At 46.7% G+C, this 21,813-nt stretch overlaps 2 protein-coding genes across 6 annotated transcripts; one reads left to right on the top strand and one right to left on the bottom strand.

Moving 5' to 3' along the window:
- Positions 1-1,514: 1,514 nt before the first annotated feature.
- On the bottom strand, positions 1,515-12,158 carry Cyb561a3 (cytochrome b561 family member A3). Of its 5 annotated transcripts, XM_026407544.2 has the most exons (8): positions 11,617-12,158; positions 9,793-9,881; positions 8,215-8,320; positions 6,708-6,906; positions 5,168-5,376; positions 4,391-4,545; positions 3,465-3,621; positions 1,515-2,871 (listed from the first exon to the last, which is right to left on the bottom strand). In XM_026407544.2, the coding sequence occupies exons 4-8, from the start codon at positions 6,889-6,891 to the stop codon at positions 2,848-2,850; spliced, it is 729 nt and encodes a 242-aa protein (XP_026263329.1). In that variant the 5' UTR covers positions 6,892-6,906; positions 8,215-8,320; positions 9,793-9,881; positions 11,617-12,158; the 3' UTR covers positions 1,515-2,847. The 5 variants fall into 5 exon arrangements, with proteins under 5 accessions (XP_026263329.1, XP_026263330.1, XP_077654186.1 ...); XM_026407545.2 differs by lacking the exon at positions 9,793-9,881; XM_077798060.1 differs by lacking the exon at positions 9,793-9,881 and having other exon boundaries at positions 11,664-12,158.
- Positions 12,159-12,174: 16 nt separating this feature from the next.
- On the top strand, positions 12,175-18,433 carry Tmem138 (transmembrane protein 138). Its single transcript, XM_026407547.2, has 6 exons — positions 12,175-12,260; positions 13,674-13,785; positions 13,926-14,193; positions 15,505-15,676; positions 17,659-17,734; positions 17,966-18,433. The coding sequence occupies exons 3-6, from the start codon at positions 14,066-14,068 to the stop codon at positions 18,076-18,078; spliced, it is 489 nt and encodes a 162-aa protein (XP_026263332.2). The 5' UTR covers positions 12,175-12,260; positions 13,674-13,785; positions 13,926-14,065; the 3' UTR covers positions 18,079-18,433.
- Positions 18,434-21,813: the final 3,380 nt, after the last annotated feature.

Genomic DNA, 21,813 nt, shown 5'->3' with positions numbered 1-21,813 from the left:
AGTGGCGCTGATAAGAGATACCACATACACACAGCCACACCTGTATGTTCTCAACACAGTGGCTGAAAGCACTTGGCCATGGACTCCAATATCCATGGTTTGAAATCTGATTCTGCTTTCAACCAGCTGCATGAACTCAGGTCTATGCCTCTGTGATCTGTAAAGTCAGAAGAGAGCGCCCATCTTACAGCGATTGGAAAGGATTCAAGCGAACCAACAAGGTGATTCAAGTGCAGACTGAGCACTCGCGCTCTGTTAGTGTTATCACTATTGTCAGCCACCTGCCCCTCCCGTCCATTCCACTACCATGTGGCATCTACAGCTGATCACATTAGGAAAAGGGCCCCTTTACCCCCAGCACCTATTTCACCCAAACTTGACTCCTGGTTCTTGAGCTTCTCTGCCCAGCCATGTCACAGGTACCTGACCATAGATTGGTGTCAGCATGTACAGGTATGTGCCCAGCAGGCAGGAAGAAGGCTGGCAGCAGACTGTGCATCCCAATTCTGCCATTTCCTGACTGGTGATCTCAGGCCAATCATTTGTCCTTTTTGAGTCTTGTTTTCTAGATTATAAAACAGGAAACATTTCCTTCCTCATAAGATGAGCCAGTGCCCAAAAGCCACTATTTAGGACATCCACACATACATGAATCACATGCAATTCCAGGAAGACACACAATTATGTGGATTTTTAGTACCTTGTGGCTGGCCTGTCCCTAGGTCTATCTGTGAGGGTCAAACATGTCCTGAGGTTTTGTTCTAATCTTTATTTTATTCATTTATTTATACGTGGTGCTAAGAATTGAACCCAGTGCCTCACACATGCCAGGTAAGTGCTCTACCAGTCAGCCCCAGCCCCAGCCCCTGAGGTTGTCACAAGTTGCCCCAGTGCTCATTAACAGCAGTGTCATTTCAGCAGAGACAGCTTTTGATATGTGTTGTCTTCTCCAAATTCACATGTGGAAATCCTCACCCCAAGGGTGACGGGGTCACCAGGTGGGGACTTAGGAAGGTAATCGGGTCATGAGGGTAGGGCCCTCATCAGTGGGCGTAGTGTCTTCATTTACCAGAGGCCCTGAGAGCTCCTTCCACTCCTTCCACCTGTGGTTCCAGGGAGAAGAGTTCTGTGATGAAGGGGCCTCACTAGACACCACCGCTCACATGCCTCCATCCTGGACTTCCAGCCTAACACGTTATTTTTTGTTTTGTTTGTTTTGTTTATTTATTTGTTTTGGTACTGGGGATTGAACTCAGGGGAGCTGAACCACTGAGTCAAATCCTCAGCCCTTTTTTATATTTAGAGACAGAGTTTTGCTGAGTTGCTTAGGGCCTCGCTAAAATGCTGAGGCTAGCTCTGAACTCGAAACCCTCCTGCCTCAGCCTCCCAAGCCACTGGGATTACAGGCATGTGCCACCACACCCAGCCTAATAACGTTTTCTGAAGCCATTCAATTCATGGTATTTGTTAAAGCAACCTGAACAGACGATGATGACCTTTGATTCTTAAAAACATTTAATGGAAATCAAGCTTCAATAAACAAGTAAAATGCCCACTCATATATGGAGACGGGGAACTGCTCATGACCCAGGAGCCTGGCAGTCATCCCAGCAGCACTGAAGTTTTCATCCAACCAGGAAGTCCAGTCACAAGCCTTCTGCCAACATCTGGCAATGGAGACTGGGGTAAACAACCTGGTGGCTACCTGCCAGGGAGCACAGGGCTGCAAACCCCAAGCCTCATCCTTATCTACTAAGCACAGAAGTCTGGAGCCTGGGACCTGCAGGGCTTATTTGGAGATCCAAGAAGAGCCACATGCCAGCACCTCTCCACCCACTTTCTCCTCAGAAGAGCAAAGCTTGGGCTGCAGCATGCCACAGGAGGCTAGGTCTACCTGGGCTAGCACCACTGTGGAGCAGGAGCACCTGGTATTTAGCAAGAATCTCCTCCAAAGGTGGCGATGGCTCTGGGGCACTGCTGGGCACAGTGCTGTGCCATGCTGGTCTGCTTCATGGTGGACTGGAGGGGAGAATCAGCTGGGCTGGGGCCCTGCCAGGAGAACAGGCTGGGCCTGCCAGCAAGGGAGGAAAAGGGGGTCAGGAAACCTCTACTACTCATCACTCTTAGGATTCTGGGGGACAGGTAGTCTGTTCTTTGGACAGCAGGTTACCAAGGCTCGTGGGGCTGCCTGGTGGAGACAGGCATGTAAGTCACAGGAAAAGGGCGGGATCCAGGCCCCAGCTGGAGCAGCAGCTAGAAGAGGTGGAGCCATAGGGTCAAAATACCACACAGACTATCTCAGAGCAACCAACACCCCCCTCCCTCGGGCTTCTCCACAGATCTGCTCCATCCTCTCCTTCTTCGGTCACCCTCCACCAGGTGCACACCCGGCCAGGGCTGGATGGGTGACAGCAGATAAAGCCGGCTCTCTGGTGGGTGGCCTGACTGAAATGCATGCCTTCAACGGGAAAGCTGACCTTCCTCAAGGCCCACGTTATGGGCTGCAGTTGAGTCCCAGTTTTTCCAAGCTGTTGGGATTTTCTGCCACATCCCTAACAGTTTAAAGGGGAAACCAGCTAGATTTCTGCAGACACAGCAAGAGTGGCTGGGGTAAGGAGGGCTTGTGCAAACGCAGGCCCTGAAGTCAACGCCGAGAAGCCAGAGCCACCAAGAAAAGCAAATGGGCAGTAAGTGGCTGGAGACAGCAGGCCTGACACCAAGGCAAAGAGAAGTTTGAACCCAGGTCCCAAAGAAAGTCTGTTGCTGAGACCAGCCGGGAGCTCAGGTGGAGCAGAGCTTCTGAAGCGAGGACAGATCAACTGCTGACTGTTCCTGGGACACCCCGGCTCACTCCCCGTCATGCAACAAGGGCTGGAAAGAAGGCAGAGCACAGGAGTTAAGACTGCCCCTGACCTGCAGGAGTCACAGCAGGCCTGAGCTGCTCATAGAGACCCCCAATTTGCAGGGTGACCCTGCCCAAGCCACCAGATCTCTTAGGAAATCCCCGAAGTCCTCGAGTCTGGTCCACACCCTAACACCCTCCAACCATCAGAAGCCCAAGAACAGGCAAGACTTGCTGTAAGCACCCAACTTGTCACCAAGCACCAGTCCCACTAACCTAGCCCCAAAACTGTCACAGAAGAAGTTACTACATACCCTCATCATACTCAGGAACTTCCTTAGGGAAGGTAAAGCCATGCATACCTCATCTCTCAGCGCTACAGGAATTGGGGTGGGGGTTGGAATTCTGAGAGGTGCTGAGCCTGGACAGCCACACTACTGGGATATGCTGCTCTGAAACCACTGTCCCTGTCAACCACCCTAATTCCACCATCAAGCCACATGGCTTCTCACCAGACTAGTGGACCTGTCTTCACAGCAAGGCCCACGTCCTTCCTGGTTGGTCCTTCTCTACACTGGCCCTATCCGCACCTCACCCTGGAATGGAGGACAAGCAGCCATACCTGTCTGTCAGTCAGGATCCCTGGTTCTGGACGTTTCCAGGATGAAGCCAGAAGGACGTAGAGAACCAGCAGCCCAAAGGCCACCACCAGCAGCCCAGTGCAATTGGCAAAGACAGCCTCACTGGGCAGGCTGGCATATGGCTTGGTGGCATTTTTCCTAAAGATGATAAGACAATGTGGGTCCTCGAGAGACTTTTCTACCTGGTTTTGCCCAGGGGGAGACTTGATGCTACTAAAAGAGGAAACAAAAGCTTCTGGGGACCACTTGTGACCTGGAATTTTAACATACTTTTTAAGTCCTGCTATAATAACAAAACTCTATATAATACTTTTGACTTATCAGGAAATTGAAGTTCAAAGGGATGAAATTAACTCACCCAGAGTTACATAACCAGTAAATAAGACAGCCAGGATCTAAACCCAGGGCTGACCTCAATCTTACTTATTTATTTACTTATTTATTTTTTGCAGTCCTGGGAATTGAACCCAGGGCCTTGTGCTTATAGGCACGTGCTCTACCACTCAGCTACCTCTCAGCCTCTCAGCTACCTCAAAAGAGTGGGCAGCAGTGAATCCCAGTTCTGCCACTTATTGGCTGTGCATTCTTAGTAAGTTACTTAGTTTCTTTGTGCCTCGGTGCTCTCATTGATGGCATGACATCATCACCAATGTCATAGGGCAGTTGAGAGGATTAGATATAAGGCAATTAGAACAGTTTCTGAACCAGAATAGGTACTAAATCAACCTGATAATAAATATTTGTTGACCAATTTACCAGTCTCAATTTAAATACCAATTCTCTCATCTTCCAGATCGGGAATAGGCCCAGCCCCATGGGGGCGTCCTATGATTGATTATACAGTGCATTTTCTGAAAACCCTCTTGCCTCCCCTCTGTCTTAAGAGGTGGGACCCCAGAGCACTCACAAACTGAAGAAAAGCTTCTCATTAATGCCGGAAATGACAGATGCAACAGACAGACAAAGGATGGCAGCTCCAAAGAAGACGTGGATCGGTTTCAGGAGGCTGCGCAGCCACAGGGATGCCCAGGGCAGGAGGAAGATGGCAAAGCCCAGGGACCACTGCGGACACAAGAAGGAAGTCCCTGACTACACCATGTGTGATGAGACGCACCAGCTCATCCACCCCACGAGCACTTCCTGCCCATCACTGTTGCTTGGCCCTTCTTTCCCACCAGCATTGCCCCACCACCATCCTTTGCCACTCATGTGGGCTGTCTGTTTCTATTACACAAGCAGCAAGAACGGTACAGGAAACCCTTAGCTCCAGTCCTGCTCTCCCAGCAAACCCAGTCATCCTCAACTGTCTGCTTCTTGCCAGTCCTTGCTCATAAACTCCTCTCTAGTGCAGGACTGATTGGAATACAGAAACCACTTCTTCAGTTGCTTCTGGTTCAAAGAGACACAGGAGTGAGCAAAGCAGAAAGGAGGTGGCTGATCAGAGTTAGCATGGTACATGCTATGACAAAATTGGCCCAGAGGGCTCTGGGGTAGTACACAGGCTGCATGATGGCTATAAGGAACAGGGCAAGCGCAGGAGGCACCAACTCGCCAGCCATGTAGTCTGCCAAGTCTACAGGGGGTGCCCAGCAGGACCCTCTCCAGGCAGTGAGCAGAGGGACTATCTGGAGTTGCTGCTAGTAACCCCCAAAGAACCCAAAGGAAGCGGGTGGTGATGACCCACCTGGCAGGCGAAGAGAATGACGGTGGTGATACCCAGCCAGCTGTGCAGGGAGTAGAGGTGGGCGATATTTGAGTGGCTGTGAAATTGAAAGACAGCAACTAGCCCCACAACAGTGAGGATAAAGGCCATCAGGTGCAGAGCCGCATGGAGGAGTTTCCAGGGCAGCTTGGGTCCCACCCATGACTGAGGCAGGCGGTACACCAACGATGCTGCAGGAGACAAAGCAGTCCTAGGGCTCAGCCTCAGTCCCCTGGGCTCAGCCACACTTCAGGGGAATCACCCTGATGTGATCCCACCCAGCCTACCAACGAGGAGAGGAGGAAATGCTAGGATACTGGCATCGACTCTTCAGCATCTATCACCTTCCCATTATTTGTGGGGCAGCCATGAAGGGAGGAGAGAAGAGCCAGTTAAAGAGTAAGGGGCCACAAGTACAGTGGCACACAGCAGTCAGCTCAGAGATTCAGGAGCATCACAAGTTTGAGGCCAGCCAGGACAACTTAGCAAGACTCTGTCCTGAAAATACAAAGGGCTGGGGGTGAACTCAGTGGAAGAGCGCTTGCCTGGCATGCATGAGGTCCTGAGTTCCATCCCCAGCACTGGGAAAAAAATCCAGGCTCTGCCTCTTGGCTGTCGGGCCTCTCCTTTTTGTTTCTTTACTTATCAAATGGAGACAATAGACCCCACCCCACAAATTAGTAAAAACAAAACAGATGATACATGAAGTGCACATGATAAGCTGCTATTATCAACATCATGATATTACCATTTACAAGTGGGGGAAATGAGGCTCACTTCCCATTTTATAAGGCAAAGATTTCAATGAGGCAAAGACGCATCCTGGAAGAGTAAGCAAGTGCCTCAGCTGGGGGCCTGCCTATGCCGGGGGAGCATCAGCCTTACAGCAGGAGTCAGCCACCATAGCTCACAGGCCCACTCCTACCTGCTGCCTATTTTTATAAAGTTTTACTGGATTCATAGCCATGCTGCTTGTTTGCTTATATATTTTCTTTCTTTCTTTCTTTTTTCTTTTGTAGTACTAGGGATTGAATGCAGGACCTCACACAAGTTCTGCAAGTGCTCCAACACTCAGTTATATCCCCACTCCTTTTTTAAAATTTCGAGACTGGCTCTGACAAAGTTGCTAGGCTGGCCTTGAACTTATGATCCTCTTCCTCAGCTTCTAGTGTAGTTGGAAGCTTCTGACCTGTTTCTATTTCTTCTGTGGCTACTCATACAATACAATGGCAGAGCTAAGTAGTTGTGATATAGATGAATGGCTGGCAAAGCCTGAAATATTTACTTTCTGGCCCTTCACAGAAAGTTTGCTGACACTTGTCCCAGTGTATCTGTGAAGCTGCTCTTCTGAGATGCTCTACTCTTACCATTTCCTCCCCTAAATGGACCCAGTGGCACTCCAACCCACTCTACCCCAGCAGCCCCAAACCCAACACTGACAAAGGCCAGCCTTGGGAGAGGGGAACTGCTGACCTGTCCAGCCTGGGCTCCATCATACCTCCCATACCAACCTCTTACTCACCAGCTCCATAGAGTACCACCATGCCAGACACCATGAGCACTGGGTGCCAGTTGAACATGTGTATGCTGCCATCCCAGGCAAAGCCACCACGCCAGTACTGCATCCAATAGACAGTGAAGAGGATGCACATTGAGCCCAGGGATCCCAGCACAAGGCAGGACAGGTAAAACTGTCCTGAAGCCATTCTGATTAAGAACTCCTAGAAGCAGAAATCACATGTCACTGCTGGCTGAGGTGTATCTCACACACCAACTAGCAGAAATAACACTGACCTTTCTCTTGGCCCATGGTATGGAAACTTTTTGCTTCAGTTCCCCTACCATCAGCCTGGGTACCACCCCCATAAGGGCTCAAAGGCAAAGTGGACTCCATGTCTAGTTACAGTCAATGAGTGAGGCCCCACCCCAGCACTGGCAGTGTACAGAGCAGCAAGCTTGAGCTGGATGACAAGGCCTGGTCCAGAACCCTGGGATTAGTCTCCCCTCACCAGGACCAACCCAGGCAAGAAGAAACAAGAATCAAAATCCAGGCCAGACTGCAAATGCCCAAGTCCTGACTTATAACAGCACGACCTGAAAGGGGTATACACACTACAGGCTGGAAGCAGAAGCGTTTCAGATTTCAGAGATTTTTGAATTTTAAAGTATTTGCATATTTGAACATTTTGAGCATCCTGTTTGTGATAAAAAAATTATATTTCAAGACAGATATGCTTGAATCAGAAGGCTGATGTAAGAGGATCTCAAGTTTGACACTAGCCTAGGCAAATTAATAAGACCATGTCTCAAAAATAAAATAAAAAGGCTAGGATGTAGCTCAGTGGTGGAGTACCCCTGAGTTCAATTCTAAGTACCGCAAAAAGAAAACAAAAGGGAAGTTCTTCCTCCCCAGATGGAGTATTCTGTGGGGCTAATGCCCACTGGGGAGGTAAGATCACGCCTTCACCTGAATCCTCACACTTCACTCCTTGAATTGAGTGATACCGCTCAACTATTTTCAGGCCTGAGACTTCTGCTTTCTCATCCACTAGGGAAAGTCCAGAGGAGAAAAGAGGAACCAAGAACTCATGGTCTAGAAAGCAAGAGGTTTATTTTGAGATTTCCGTGTGTACTTGATAAACTCAGAAACCAACTTTAGGTTCAGGCCTGGTTAATATTAACACCTCTGAGAAGTTGGCTCCTGAAAGCCAAGTAGAAGACATGGTGTACAGCTCAGAGGTAGAGCCCTTGCCTAGCGTGTGTGAGGCCCTGGGTTCCACCCTCAGTGCTAAAAAAAACAAACAAACAAAAAAGCAGGCAAAGGCACAGGCACAGGACCAGCCCTGCCCTGCTTCCCGCAAACGTGGCCAGCATGGGCCCAGACTTCCAGGCTGTCGTCCTGTCCCATGGACTCGCACCAAGAAGACAATACTGTAGTTCCCTCAGTTGAGGTCCCTCCCTCTAAACCAGCTAACAGAGAAAAGAAACAGCCAATAGCTCCCAAGGAGGGACAACCCCTGGTTCATCACCTTTAGACCCAGCAGTAGGCTGACGACAGAGGGATGGATGGCCTCTGATTCTTACAAACTGCGCACCTTAAGCAAAACACTTAACATTTGCAGGACTTGTTTTCACCTGAAAGAAAAGAACAGCAATAAGAAAACTATTTATTGAGCTTTACTGAGCACCAGATCTACACACGTCCCATTTACTCCTCCTGACAACCCTGTGAGGAGAGTCACCCTTCTCATACACATGAGGAAACAAGGCTCAGAAAGAAGAAGTAATGAGCACAGGACCCAGTAAGTGGGCAGAGTTTCAAAGCCCTATTTGTCTGTCTCCAAGGCTAATAGCTCCATAATCTCCCCTTGACCATAGGTTGTCAGTCCAAGTGAAGAAACATGTAAAGACATCATGAGGGCTGGGGTTGTGGCTCAGTGGTAGAGCGCTCGCCTTGCATGTGTGAAACCCTGGGTTCAATCCTCAGCACCACATAAAAATAAATAAAGGTACTGTGTTCATCTACAGTTAAAAAAATATTTTAAAAAAATATGAGAGCCAAGCATTATAACTCTTCTTAGTTATTGCTGTCATAGGATTTTTATCCTAACAAAAATATGGATGGTAGCTGGGTGCCGTGGCACTTGCCTGGGGAGGTTAAGGCAGAAGGATCATTTGAGCAAAGAAGTTCCAGGACAGCCTGGGTCACACAGTGAGACCTCATCTCAAAAAACAAAAACCTAGGGCTGGATTTGCAGAGCACTTGCTTCACATGTGTGAGGCCCTGGGTTCAATCCTCAGCATCACACAAAAATAAATAAAACAGAATAAATATATTGTATCCATCTACAATTAAAATATATGTATATTTGTATATTTAAAAAAAAAAAAAACAAAACCTAGAGCTAGGTGCAGTGGTGCATGCCTATAACCCCAGTGGCTTGGGAGGCTGAGGCAGGAAGATCACAAGTTCAAAGCCAGCCCCAGCAACTTAGTGAGGCCGTAAGCAACTTACTGAGACCCATCTCTAAATAAAATATATAAGGGGAAAAAAAAGGAAGGGGGAACTGGGGATGTGGCTATGGTTAATCATTCCTGAGTTCAGTTCCTGGTACCAAAAAATACCAAAACAAGATCTAAAGCTCATGGTCCTGGCATTTGTCCAGTCCTCTCCATAGCCCTGATTACATGCCACGTCGGGCATCCATCTAAGCAGGAACAGACACAGACTCTTACAAAATGATCCAAGTTAGCAGTGATCTTTGAGAGACTAAGGTCTAAGAGGCAGGGAAGAAAAACAAGCTTCCTTAAGGAAGGCTGGCAGGAGAAAAATCATGCCACCCAGCTTCATGACTCAACTACTAAGCTCAAAGATTTGCTACCCAGTCTCAGAGCTGCCTCCCCAATTCCTGCAAAGGCTGAAGAAGCACATGTTTAGCTAACACACCTTCCACTCCATTGGTGAAATGTTAAGTCAGCATTAAGGAGCTCTCGGTCAGCAGGCTCCATCTATCTGACAGTATCTCTTTCTACATTTTTTTCCTTTGTAAATAAATATAATCCAAAAGGGACTGTATCCCTATCCCTAGAAGTTCTAGATTACTTACTGCTCTCTGACACAGTGATGACACTTTCCTGATAGAAGGCAGGAAACTTAAAACTGCTTTGCTCATAATACACAGGAGAGCCCTCCTTCCTGAAAGTGCAAAAGCAGAAGAAATGAAGAATGCAGTGAAAATTACATGCAAATGCTGAGAACATGCACTCATTTGTTCTAATACAGCAGGCTGGGCTAGGACTCCCGAATGTGCCTATCATTCCTGTTCTGCCCTCACTGCACAGAGCCCCTTCCTAAGGTAGGAGTTAGTAAACTCTTATGCAAGAACAAGGTAATATATATTTTAGGCTTTGCAGGACATATGGTCTTTGTCACAACCATGTCATGAACTTTGCTGATGTAGTGCAGAGCAGCCACAGACAATAACTTAGCAAATAAGCATTACTGGGTTCCAATAACACTTTATTTACGGGCACTAAAATCTGAGTTTCATGATTTTCATGTATCACAAAGTCTACCCTTTAAATTGTTTTCAGACATTTAAACATGTAAAAACCATTCAGGAAGGCCAGATTTGGCCTGTGGGTTATAGTTTATTGACTCTGATCAAAGGAGTCTATTCATTAATCCAATACTTTCCTTAATTCCTTGGCAGAAAGCATTCCCCTAGACTGAGCTAAACCAGGATCAGGCCTAGAAGTTAGAAATGAGTATCTACTCCAGGCACAGTGGCACACATGCCTTAATCCCAGAGACTGGAGAGCTTGAGGGAGGAGGACTGCAGTTGGGGGTTAGCTGGGCAATTTAGCAAAACCCTAAGCAACATAGTGAAATCCTGTCTCAAAATAAAAAAATAAAAAGATCTGTAATGTAGCTCAGTGGTAAAGCTTCCCTGAGTTGAATCCCCAGTACCAAAGAAGAAAGAAGTATTGCCCATTCACCATTCAACCCTTAATCTTAGGACAAAGCTCTATTTCAAACTCCTGTAATGTTACTTTTATAATTTACAACCACAGATGAAGGGACAGAGAGTCAGTTTGTTGCTTTTCCTTCATAGATGGATAGGGGGGCTTTTAAGAATCCTAAAACTCAAGCCTAGTGTGGTGGCATATGCCTGTAATCTCAACACTCCAGAAGCTTAGGCAGGAGGATCCCAAGTTTGAGGTCAGTCTCCACAATTTAGTAAGGCCCTGTCTCAAAATTAAATTATAAAAGTGCTGGGGATGTAGCTCAGAGGTAGCACGCCCCTTGTTCCATCACCAGTACTGGGGGGAAAAAAACTTCTGAAACCCAAACCTTGGGTTCAAGCCCTAACCCTTTATCTTAACAGATCAAAAACACTGTTAACACTGGTGCCCAAAGAAGGAAAGTGACTTGGCCAAGGCGACCGGCTGAGCTGGTACAGGCACTCTGGTTTACTCCTCCTCAGCTCCTAGGGCTCCTTACTTCCAAAGGTAGCTTCGTAAGTAGGGATTCAGGAGTGTGTAGCCCAATATTCCAGCCTGGAGGTAGGTAAACAAAGTCCTCCTTGCACCACGGATCACACAGACAGTCCCTCAGACTGCGTCAGGTCTAACCATTCTAGGCACCCAGGGGCCCTATTCTGACTCCTCTGCTAGGCGATCGGTCCCAGCAAATCTTGGGTGAATAACAGGTGTGCGGGCTCCGCCAGCTTTTTGAGGCTTCCGAAAGCGTTCGTGCCTTTTATTACCACCAGCTGTGGAAGGAAGGGTACGGAGAAGAGAGTCCATTTCCTAAAAGGGAAAACTGAGGCCAAGCGAGGGGTCGCGACAGCGCGAGAGGAGGTAGTGGTAGTAGCGGAGTCAGCAGTGGAACCCAGGTCCCTTAACTCCCACCCCGGGCTCTTTCTCACCCCTAACCACAGTGGGACGCCACGGGGCCGGGGACTCCGAAACTCGCCTCTCTCAGCCCGACACCAGAACCGCCACTCCCCAGTGTCCTGGAAAGTAGAGGTCCGACTCCCCGGCAAGCCCGGTTCAGCTGGCAGTGCAGCGCCCCGCGCCGCCTCCCGCTCTTATAGGCTCACAGCACTTCCGGTGGCGCGCGAGGCCGCCTGGGAAATGCAGTCCCGGGCGCGGGATCGCCCGCTCCCTGCGCGGCCAGGTGCCGGCTCCCCGACCCGGTTCCTCCACCGGCGTTTCTTCCCCACGCCCGAGGAGCGTCACAACGCGTCTGCCCTGTCCTTCCACCCCATCGAGGAGACGGAAATGTTCAGGTTGATGCACTGCTTGCCGCCAGGATCAGACCCTAAGCAAGGTCTCCTGAGACGTGGGCGGGAGCCCTGGTCAGCGAAAGGCGACGCTGGGACGGCCAGGACCAGGCGGGCCCGGGAAATCGAAGGCCCGAACATGGAGGCTGGGTTGCGGTAGAGAGGGGAGAGGAAGCCGAGGTCAGTTCGCAGAAAGAGCCCGCGTCCGCCAACTACTTCCGGAATTTGAAGCCGGCTTCCGGAAGCCGGAATGGTGTCCCCATGACAACCGACGTTGGTTCTTTGAGGTGAGAGTGAATGATGAGCAGTGGGGAGAGTGCCCAGAAATCTGGATTTTTGTTGCCGTTCCTTTTGGTTGGGCTTTTTGCCACGCCAAGCCCTTTTCTCAGTGGTTAAGAAGGACGCGGGAAGCTGCCCCAAGAAAAGGAGAAGGCCGGAGGTAGCGGTGGACGAAGGGCGGAGAGCGCGGCTGTGCCTCGCGAGTCCCCACCGCCCGACGCTGGAAGAGATGAGCATCCAAGTCGGGAGAGCCAAGTGTGTCTACCTGACAGACCTCGCCAGAGGCCTGTGAAGTGGTGTGTGCGTCACCTGTGACCAGGAGGAGTGACGAACTCGGACCTGGTGTAGCATGGGGAGAATTCTTTCCTACCTTGCAGAGTTGTTGCAAGGATTAAAAGAAATTATCTTGGTTAACAAGTTGATTCTGGTGCTGGTACCTGGGTGGTAGCTATCAATATTATTTAATTTAATGTGGGGAAACTCAAGCTCAGAGAAGCCACATTCATCCATCCAGTAAGGTGGGACTAAACCCGGTGAGCTAGTTGAGGGCTTTAACCTTTTAGAATCTCCATGCAAATAGAAATTATGTCTATGAAAATGCTTATTTGTAGGATAGTCCTAGAATTAAGTGGTTATAAAAAATAATTTGTGACTTTTTTATAGTAGAATTCGTTTTGATATGATTGTACAAGCATGGAATAAATCTTATTCTAGTCAGGCTAAATTTAGAGTGTAAATTTTAAACATTTTTACAGATGCTAATTTAGTCTCTAACACTTTAAAGCACATTGAAAATTTGATTTGATCTAAGCTGCAGGATCACAGAGCAGCTTGTGGGTCTTGAGATGTATGAAAATAAAGGCCCAGCTCCCCTTACTTGATGCCTCTGTATCTCTTCCACAACTGTAACATAAAGTTTTTTTAGAGAGCACTGTTTCCTCCCAGCTCTTTCTGCCCTTGCCACTTCCATGTGGACATATTTTTCCTACCTCCTTACATATCAGTCTCTCAGACTTATAGACCTGCATATACACATATCTGTCTATGTAAGAGGCAGCTTAGTGCAGGGGTTAAGAACACTCTGGTTATGTAGCTCAGTGGTAAAGTGCTTTCCTAACATGTGAGAAGCCCTGGGTTTGATTCTCAGAACAGAAGAAGGAAAAAAAAAAAAAAAAAAAGGCAGACTCAACCCTGGGCCACCTGGATGAGAACTCCAATTCTGCCACTTACTAGCTTTGTGACCTTGGACAAATTATTTTGTCTTTTCAGTTTTCTCACCTGTAAAATGGGGAAAGTAATAAACATGTTTTCTATTTCATGAGGTTATTATGAGATTTGAATGTTACTGCTTACAACAGTCCCTGACTCACTGCAAGTAATGTATATGACTGCTGTTAACATTACTATTGCTACATGATCAGGCAGACTCTTCTCTGAAGTACCCCTCGGTTTTTTGGTTAGAGAAGTTCTGCATTTAGAAGGATCTGGCATGGAGAAAGTTTGACTGTGAGGGTCCCCAGAAGGAATGACAAGGTGGGTTTTTTGGTTGTTGATTTTGTTAACTAATGTATCCCAATCACCTGGAATCATGCCTGACATACAGTAGTAGGTGCTCAGTAAATGTTTATTATATTAATGGATTTCTAACCTTGCCTCTCTTTTTGCCCCAACAGGTCCTTGTCTGAGAACAAGGGCAACAGCTCTTGATTTGGAAGACTTAGACACTTCTCCTCAGTGTTGGGGAGAGAACCAAGACCTCTTTTTAAGGGAATTGTGGAATGTGCCCTTGGAGGCCCAAGAAAGCAGAAGAAAGATGCTTCAGACCAGTAACTACAGCCTGGTGCTGTCCCTGCAGTTCCTGCTGCTGTCCTATGACCTCTTTGTCAATTCCTTCTCAGAGCTACTCCGAATAGCTCCTGTCATCCAGTTGGTGCTCTTCATGTGAGTGCAGAGAGTAGATCTGGAAAGCTGAACTTAGGCAGTTTGAAGGCCCTGCTTAAGTTCATGACTTAGCATTTTTAAAGTTATTAGTAGGTGGGCTTGGATTGTAGCTCAGTGGTAGCATGTGTACTTACATGTATACTTACATTCATGAGGCCCTAGATTCAGTCCCTGCCAAATGAAATAGTTATTATCAGAGAAATACCAGGGAGAATAAAATTTAACAATGTCCTGAGTTCTCATGGTATACAAACGTAGTCACAGATCCTCTTTTTATATACTTTTTTTTTTCTGTTTATATATATGTCTAACAAGAGTTGGAGAACAGTTTAGATAGGAAATGAAGGTCTGCTAACCCTGTCATTTTGTTCATCTGGGGATAGAATACTGTCTTTGCCTTAAAAGAGAATTACAATATAGCAGGTTGAAAGAACAATCATGAGGCTGAGGCTGTAGCTCAGTGGTAAAGTGCTTGCCTCGCATGTTTGAGGCACTGGGTTCAATCCTCATCACCACATAAAAATAGATACTGTGTGTTTATCTACAACTAAATAAACATTTTTTTAAAAAAAGAACAATCACATTAATAATATATGACTCCTGTAGGATGGAAAGTGTTGGCATTTATTCTCCACAATAATTTACAGATTTCGTGAGGCAGTCCATAAGCTGCAAACCACACTCCTGGAAGGAACTTCCTTTGTTCAGTGAGCATACATTGGCCTGGAAGCCAGTGTTCTAGTTGCAGTGGTAACCTGACCAGTTCCCCCTCAGGGTTTCTGTTCTCCTGGAGAGACAATGGATGAGTATAGCAAAATAAGATTTTAATATAGTGACATCAGACGTTGGATGTAAACTAGCTGCAGTGAGAGGGGGGATTTACTTTAGTTAACGGGGTTACAGGAAAGTTTTTCTAAAGAGGGGGAACGTTTGAACTGGGACTTGGATGGCACGAAGGCACTGGCCACCCAAAGATGGGGAAAGTCCATTGTTGTCTTTCCAGATGAAATCATGTGGCAGGACGAGGTTATGTGACACACAGATTTGGTGTGTGTGGGAGGAAACCAGGTTCTCAGAAATGCCTCGTTGGTTTATTAAATTAGGACTGTCAGAGGAGCACATCGTGTCTGTGGGCTGTAATTCTGGGTAATTGCAGCTTCATGTCATTTGGGTCCTAAAGCTGATGCTTTCGGTGAGGGTTCTGGGTGACTAAATCTCAAGGCAGGACAGATCTCATGATGTCCCTTAGGCCTTAGGGCCAGCTCTTGGGTCCTCACACATTTGGCCGTCTTATGTTTTATATGTCTGCAGCATCCAGGATATTGCAATCCTCTTCAACATCATCATCATTTTCCTCATGTTCTTCAACACCTTCGTCTTCCAGGCTGGCTTGGTCAACCTCCTATTCCATAAGTTCAAAGGGACCATCATCCTGACAGCTGTGTACTTTGTGCTCAGCATCTCCCTTCATGTCTGGGTCATGGTAAGAGTGGAGCTCTGAATTCTCAGATCTTTTTTTTTTTTTTAATATTTATTTTTTAGTTCTCGGCGGACACAACATCTTTGTTGGTATGTGGTGCTGAGGATCGAACCCAGGCCGCACGCATGCCAGGCAAGCGCGCTACCGCTTAAGCCAAATCCCCAGCCCTCAGATCTTTAAAGAGCTAATAAGATCTTTTCTCTGGGAATCCAGCATCACTCATGTGCTTCCCTCTGCCTCCTTGGTGGAAGATAGGTGAAATAAAGTGATGGGCTAAAGCACTGGGCACATGAGAGTTTCATAAGGCACTTGGGTCTAATTCTCTGTGTTGAAGAACAGCCTTATCGAAGAGTCTAAGGACTCTCCTGGACTATTCAGTGTACCTTTGCACCAAAGAGGCCTGTCAGAGCTAAAACAGGAAGTTGAATCTGTTTTAGCTACCTGGGTAGATGGGTTGATACAGGGTACTGCATAAATTCTTCCATTTCTGGATATCTTGTGCATCTTTCATGTGGTGTTTTTTTTTGTTGTTGTTTTTTTTTGATGGGCTGGGCTGGGGACATGGCTCAATGGTGGGGTGCTTGCTTGTACCTAGCATGCATGAAGCTCTGAGCCACAATCAATCAATCAAACAAAATACTCAGGGTCTCTAGCCCCTTCATTACTAGAGTTTTTTTGTTTTGATGAGCTGACTGGGGACAGAGTTTGTGATCTCATGGAGATAAATAAGCTTATAGGGAAGAAACAGAACAATGTTGAAGTCTGAAAGTGGTACCAGCAGGTGACTTTTTTTTAAACTGGGAATTAAACCCAGGAGTGCTTTACTGCTGAGCTACATCCCCAGTCTTTTTTATTTTGAGACAGGGTCTTGTTATGTTGCTGAGGATCTTGCTAAATTGTTGAGGTTGGCTTCGAACTTGTGCCTCCTGCCTCAGCCTCCTGAGTTGCTAGGATTGCAAGCATGTGACACTGTGTCTGCTTCCTGCAAGGGATTTTGTACTCCAGGTGCTGGAACATAAATAGGTCCTCCTGGCTTTGTCCGCTAAAGCTGTTGATCTGATTACACTGAGTGTTCCAAAGCTTTTATCTGACAGGAGCTGAGCTTGACATTTTCAAGGCAAGACAGCAGCAGAACTCCTGATACAGTCCATATCATTTCTGCTTGGCAAAGGCAGTGGAGTGAAAAGGGATAAATACCTCAGTTCAGACTTCCTCCCTCAGGGTTAAAGGATATCCTCTTTGCATAAAAAAAGGGAGCTCCCTGTGCCTGCCTGTAATCCCATGGGCTCAGCTCCTGAGGCTGAAACAGGAGGATTGCAAGTTCAAAACCAGCCTCAGCAAAAAGTGAGGTGCTAAGCAACTCAGGGAGACCCTGTCTCTAAATAAAATACAAAATAGGGCTGGGATGTGACTCAGTGGTTGAGTGCCCCTGAGTTCAATCCCTGGTACCAAAAAAAGGGGAGGGAGCTTGAGGGGCTAGAGTTATGGCTCAGTGGGAAAGCACTTGCCTCGCACATGTGAGGCACTGGGTTCCATTCTCAGCATCGCATATAAATAAATGAATAAAATAAAGGTCCACCAACATCTAAAAAATATTAAAAGAAAAAGAAAGGAGGAGCTTGAGGCTCCTTTCAGAAATACTCCTTCAGCCAGGATTTGGTGGTGCACACCTGTAATCCAGGCAACTTGGGAGGCTGAAACAGGAGGATTGTGAGTTCAAGACCAGCCTCAGCAATTTAGCTAGGCCTTAAGCAATTTAGCAAGACCCTGTCTCAAAATAAAAAGGTCTTGGGATGCAGCTCCACTAACAAAGGATTCAATCCTCAGTACAAAAAAAGAAACACTTCTTGGCCTTACAGAAAGCAGGAAGGAGGGGGGAATAGCATGAATTTCTACCAAGTGGCATCTCTGCCTCTAAACAAGTTGGAGACGTTAGAGCCACATGCAGTTATTAACCCTTTCCTTTCTATTCATATCTTCTTCAGAACTTACGCTGGAAAAATTCCAACAGCTTTGTTTGGACAGATGGACTTCAAACGCTGTTTGTATTCCAGAGACTGGGTAAGGACCACAGCAGCCCCAGGCTTACTTATTGTGCTGGCCTTGATCCTGGCCTCGTAGCCCCTCACAGCTGGCCTGGGATGGTTGGGACAGTCATGTCAAGAACAGAAGACTCCTTGCGGGGAGACAGTGGGAAGCCCTGAGGCAGGCCCTCAGCTTGGAGGCTGGGTTCCCACCCTTAAAGGAGTTCTCAGGGTCACCCCAGAGGCTTCTTCTCTGCTCTGTCCCCAGCGGCGGTGCTGTACTGCTACTTCTACAAATGGACGGCGGTGAGACTGGGCGACCCACGCTTCTACCAGGACTCTCTATGGCTGCGCAAGGAGTTCATGCAAGTCCGAAGGTGACTGCTTCTTGTCACACTGGTGGCTGCCTTTCCTTCCTGATAGAAGCTCTGCAGGAAGGGTCGGCCTCTGCACCAGGAAATAGCTGGACTTCCCTAGGACATGCTTGGGCCAGTTGTGTTCTCACAAGTTCCCCAACAGACTCCTGTGCGTAGTGCCTCCTCTCCCCTACCTCAGTTCCGCTCTTTCCTTCCTTCCCTGCCCTGCTCCACTCCTTCTGCACCCCTCCCCTCTGCCGAGGCTGTGGCTCACCCTTTGAACCTACTAGTCCCCACCTTCCTGACACCACGCTCTGGTGACCGAAGGATGCAGAGTGGTAGCTGGGTGTTCTTGACTGATCCCCTCTTAGACATTTAGATTTTTATACCTAAGATAATTTTTTACATTTTGTAAATAGGAAATAAATTAAATTCTTTTTTTCATAAATGGTGGACTCTGTCTAGCTAGATCGCTCCATGGTTAAGAGATATACCAAGTCCTACCCTCAGCACCTATTTGACCCAGTGGGCAGATTGAGCCAGAGAACAAATATGGACATTTATTGAGTTCATTATGAGATAAAGTATTTCTGCAGAAGTTCAGGATGTAATTATCTGCTGCCTCACCCCCTGGATTCCAGACATCTATCTATGCTTCATTCAGACACTCTCCCTATCAGAGGCTGAGATTGTCCTCAGAAGAATAAAATGCTCCTTAGCTTTTTTGGCAGAAGACATTTAAAAATCCCAGTGACTCAGGAGGCTGAGGCAGGAGAATTGCAAGTTCAAAGCCAGCCTCAGAAATTTAGCAAGGTCCTAAGCAACTTGGCGAAACCCTGCCTCTAAATAAAACATTAAAAATGAGTGTAGGGGAGATGGGGTTGTGGCTCAGCAGTACTCGCTTGCACATGCGAGACCGTGGGTTTGATCCTCAGCACCACATAAAAATAAATAAGTGAAATAAAGGTATTGTGTTCAACTACAACTAGAAAAAAAAAAAAAAAGGCTGGAGTTGTAGCTCAGGGTAGAGCACTTGCCTAGCAGGTGTGAGGCAAGTAAAGGTATTATGCCCATCTACAACTAAAAATATTTTTAAAAAAAAAAGGTACTGAGGATGTGGCTCAGTGGTTAAGCACCCCCGGGTTCAATCCCTAGTACTAAAAAAAAAACAAAAAAAATTCACATGCTAATCCCAGCAATTCCAGAAGCTAAAATAGGAGAATCACAAATTCAAGGCCAGCCTCAGCAATTTAGCAAGACCCTTAGCAACTTAGCAAGACCTGGTCTCAAAAATAAAAAGACCAGTGGCTCAGGAGGCTAAGACAAGAGGATCACAAGTTCAAAGCCAGCCTCAGCAAAAGCAAGGCACTAAGCAACTCGGCGAGACTCTGTCTCTAAATAAAATACAGAATAGGGCTGGGGGCGTGGCTCAGGGGTCGAGTGCCAATCCTTGGTACTTAAAAAATTTTTAAAAATAATAAAAAGAGCTGCAGATATGACTCAGAGGTAAAGTACCCCTGGGTTCAATCCCCTATACTAAAAAAAAAAAAAAAAACAGTAAAAATAAAAATTCATGTGCTATTTTCTGGTGGCAAAATAATGTGTGACAAACCACTGGCAGACTTAAGTGGGATACAACAAAAAACAGTTCCCTGGCTCCAGAGTCTTGGGGTTCAGCTGATCTGGGCTGGGGCTGGGTGGTTTCTGCTGGACCTGCTCACATGTCTGTGGTCAGCTGTGGGTGGGCTAGACGGTTGTGATGATCTTGAGGTCCTTAACTGTTGGCTAACCCATGATGACCTCAGGTGAAATGACAGGTTACTCAGCTCTGGGTCACATGATTCATCGTACAGCTGACTAGCCTGTTCACACCACAGAGGCAGAGGAGCAGGAGAGAAAAATCTCCAGTGTGCAATACCATTGTGAGCCTCTGCTTAGACTCCCACTGGGCAAAGCGAGTCATGTGACTGAGCCTATGTGGAAAGTAATACAAGATTCTAGACAGAAGGTATGGCTAAGGGCAGGAGTGGAGCTCAGTAGAAGAGCATGTGCTTGGGATGCTCAGGGGCCTGGATTCAATCCCTTGCACCAAAGGGGAAAAAAAGGCATAGATACAAGAAAGAGTGATCAAAAACAGGCACTATTAATGCAGTGAGTCTATCACACCAAACAGCAGTGGCTCTGTGAGGCTCTCATTCAGAGCCCTTTAGCACAGGGGTCAGCAGACTTTCTGTGAAGGACCAGATAGCAAATATTTCCGATTTTTATGGTGAACCTCCTTGACCCTGACAAAAGAGCATGAAAGCAGCCATAGATAATATGGTACATAAAAAGAATAACCGTGATGGCTATATTCCAATAAAATTATTTATGGGCACTGAAATTTGAATTTCATAATATTCTTTTGTTCATTCTTTCAACCATGTAGAAATGTCAAAACTATTTTTAGTTGTAAAGGACTAAACAAAAACAAGTTGAATTGGCCTCAGGCCATAGTTTGCTGACTTCTTTAGAAGACTGGAATAAATCCTGTGGGAAGAGTATTGGAAAAAATATAGGGACTGTGGACACATCGGTGATCTCAGACACTCAGAAGGCTGAGGATCACAAGTTTGAGGCCAGCCTCAGCTACTTAGACCCTGTCTCAAAAGAAATAAATCAAAAAGGCTGGGGATATAGCTCAGTGGTAGAGCAGTCCTACATTCAATCCCTAGCACCCCTCACAAGGAAGAGTCTAGGTAGGGATGGGCATATAGCAAGTTGGTAGAGTGTCTACCCCACATGCACAAGGCCCTGAGTTCAATCCCCAGCACCACACACAAAAAGAGTCTAGGGGGCTGGGAATGTGGCTCAGGCGGTAGCGCGCTCGCCTGGCATGCGTGCGGCCAGGGTTCGATCCTCAGCACCACATACCAACAAAGATGTTGTGTCCGCCGAGAACTAAAAAATAAATATTAAAAATTCTCTCTCTCTCTCTCCTCTCTCACTCTCTCTTAAAAAAAAAAAAAGAGTCTAGGTAATCAGACATCAAGATTTTGAGAAGTTAAAAAGGAAAAGGTAAGACTGGCCCTGTGGTGCACACCTAGCTATACTAGCTAGCTACTCAGGAGGCTGAAGCAGGATGATCCCTTAAACCCATAATTTGATACTAGCCTGGACAACATAGCAAGACCCTATCTCAAAAAAAAAGAAAAATGATGGGCTGGGGATGTGGCTCAAGCGGTAGCGTGCTTGCCTAGCGTGCTTGCAGCCCGGGTTCAATCCTCAGCACCACATACAAACGAAGATGTTGAGTCCACCGAGAACTAAGAAAAAATAAATAAATGTTAAAATTCTCTCTCTCCGTCCCCCTCTCTCTCACTCTCTTAAAAAAAAAAAAAGAAAAATGAAAAACAAAACTAATAAAATGCCTAAAGTTCTAACAAAGCCATCATCTGCATTTATTATACCTTTGTGGAAAAGGCTGAACAGCCTAATTTTAAATCTCTTCACAAAAATATAGGGATCACAAATAACAGGAACATTTAATAACAGCAATTTAGCTCATGGCAATGTCTTAAATAAATAGGCAATTTTCGGGGCTGGGGTTGTAGCTCAGTGGTAGAGTGCTTGCCTTGCACATGTGAGGCCCTGGGTTCGTTCCTTGGCATCACATAAAAATAAAATCAAAATAAAGATATTGTGACCATCTACAACTAAAAAATAATTTTTTTTTAAATAGGCAATTTTCTGTGCCCCAAAATAAAACAGGGCTAGGTTC

Source organism: Urocitellus parryii, chromosome 4 (genome assembly GCF_045843805.1).
Source record: "Urocitellus parryii isolate mUroPar1 chromosome 4, mUroPar1.hap1, whole genome shotgun sequence".
In the NCBI taxonomy this organism is placed as follows: Eukaryota; Metazoa; Chordata; class Mammalia; order Rodentia; family Sciuridae; genus Urocitellus; species Urocitellus parryii.
Note: the sequence above shows the minus strand (reverse complement) of the source record. Positions and strands in the feature narration are given on the sequence as shown.

Excerpts from the sequence above, each read along its gene's own strand:
- Cyb561a3 (XM_026407544.2), bottom strand. The coding sequence starts at position 6,891 with ATGGCTTCAGGACAGTTTTACCTGTCCTGCCTTGTGCTGGGATCCCTG. Across the intron at positions 5,377-6,707 it reads GGTGGTACTCTATGGAGCTG|CATCGTTGGTGTACCGCCTG; the intron begins GTGAGTAAGAGG and ends TGTCTCCTGCAG. Across the intron at positions 3,622-4,390 it reads GAGAAGCTTTTCTTCAGTTT|GAAAAATGCCACCAAGCCAT; the intron begins GTGAGTGCTCTG and ends TATCATCTTTAG.
- Tmem138 (XM_026407547.2), top strand. The coding sequence starts at position 14,066 with ATGCTTCAGACCAGTAACTACAGCCTGGTGCTGTCCCTGCAGTTCCTG. Across the intron at positions 14,194-15,504 it reads ATCCAGTTGGTGCTCTTCAT|CATCCAGGATATTGCAATCC; the intron begins GTGAGTGCAGAG and ends ATATGTCTGCAG. Across the intron at positions 17,735-17,965 it reads GTTTGTATTCCAGAGACTGG|CGGCGGTGCTGTACTGCTAC; the intron begins GTAAGGACCACA and ends CTCTGTCCCCAG.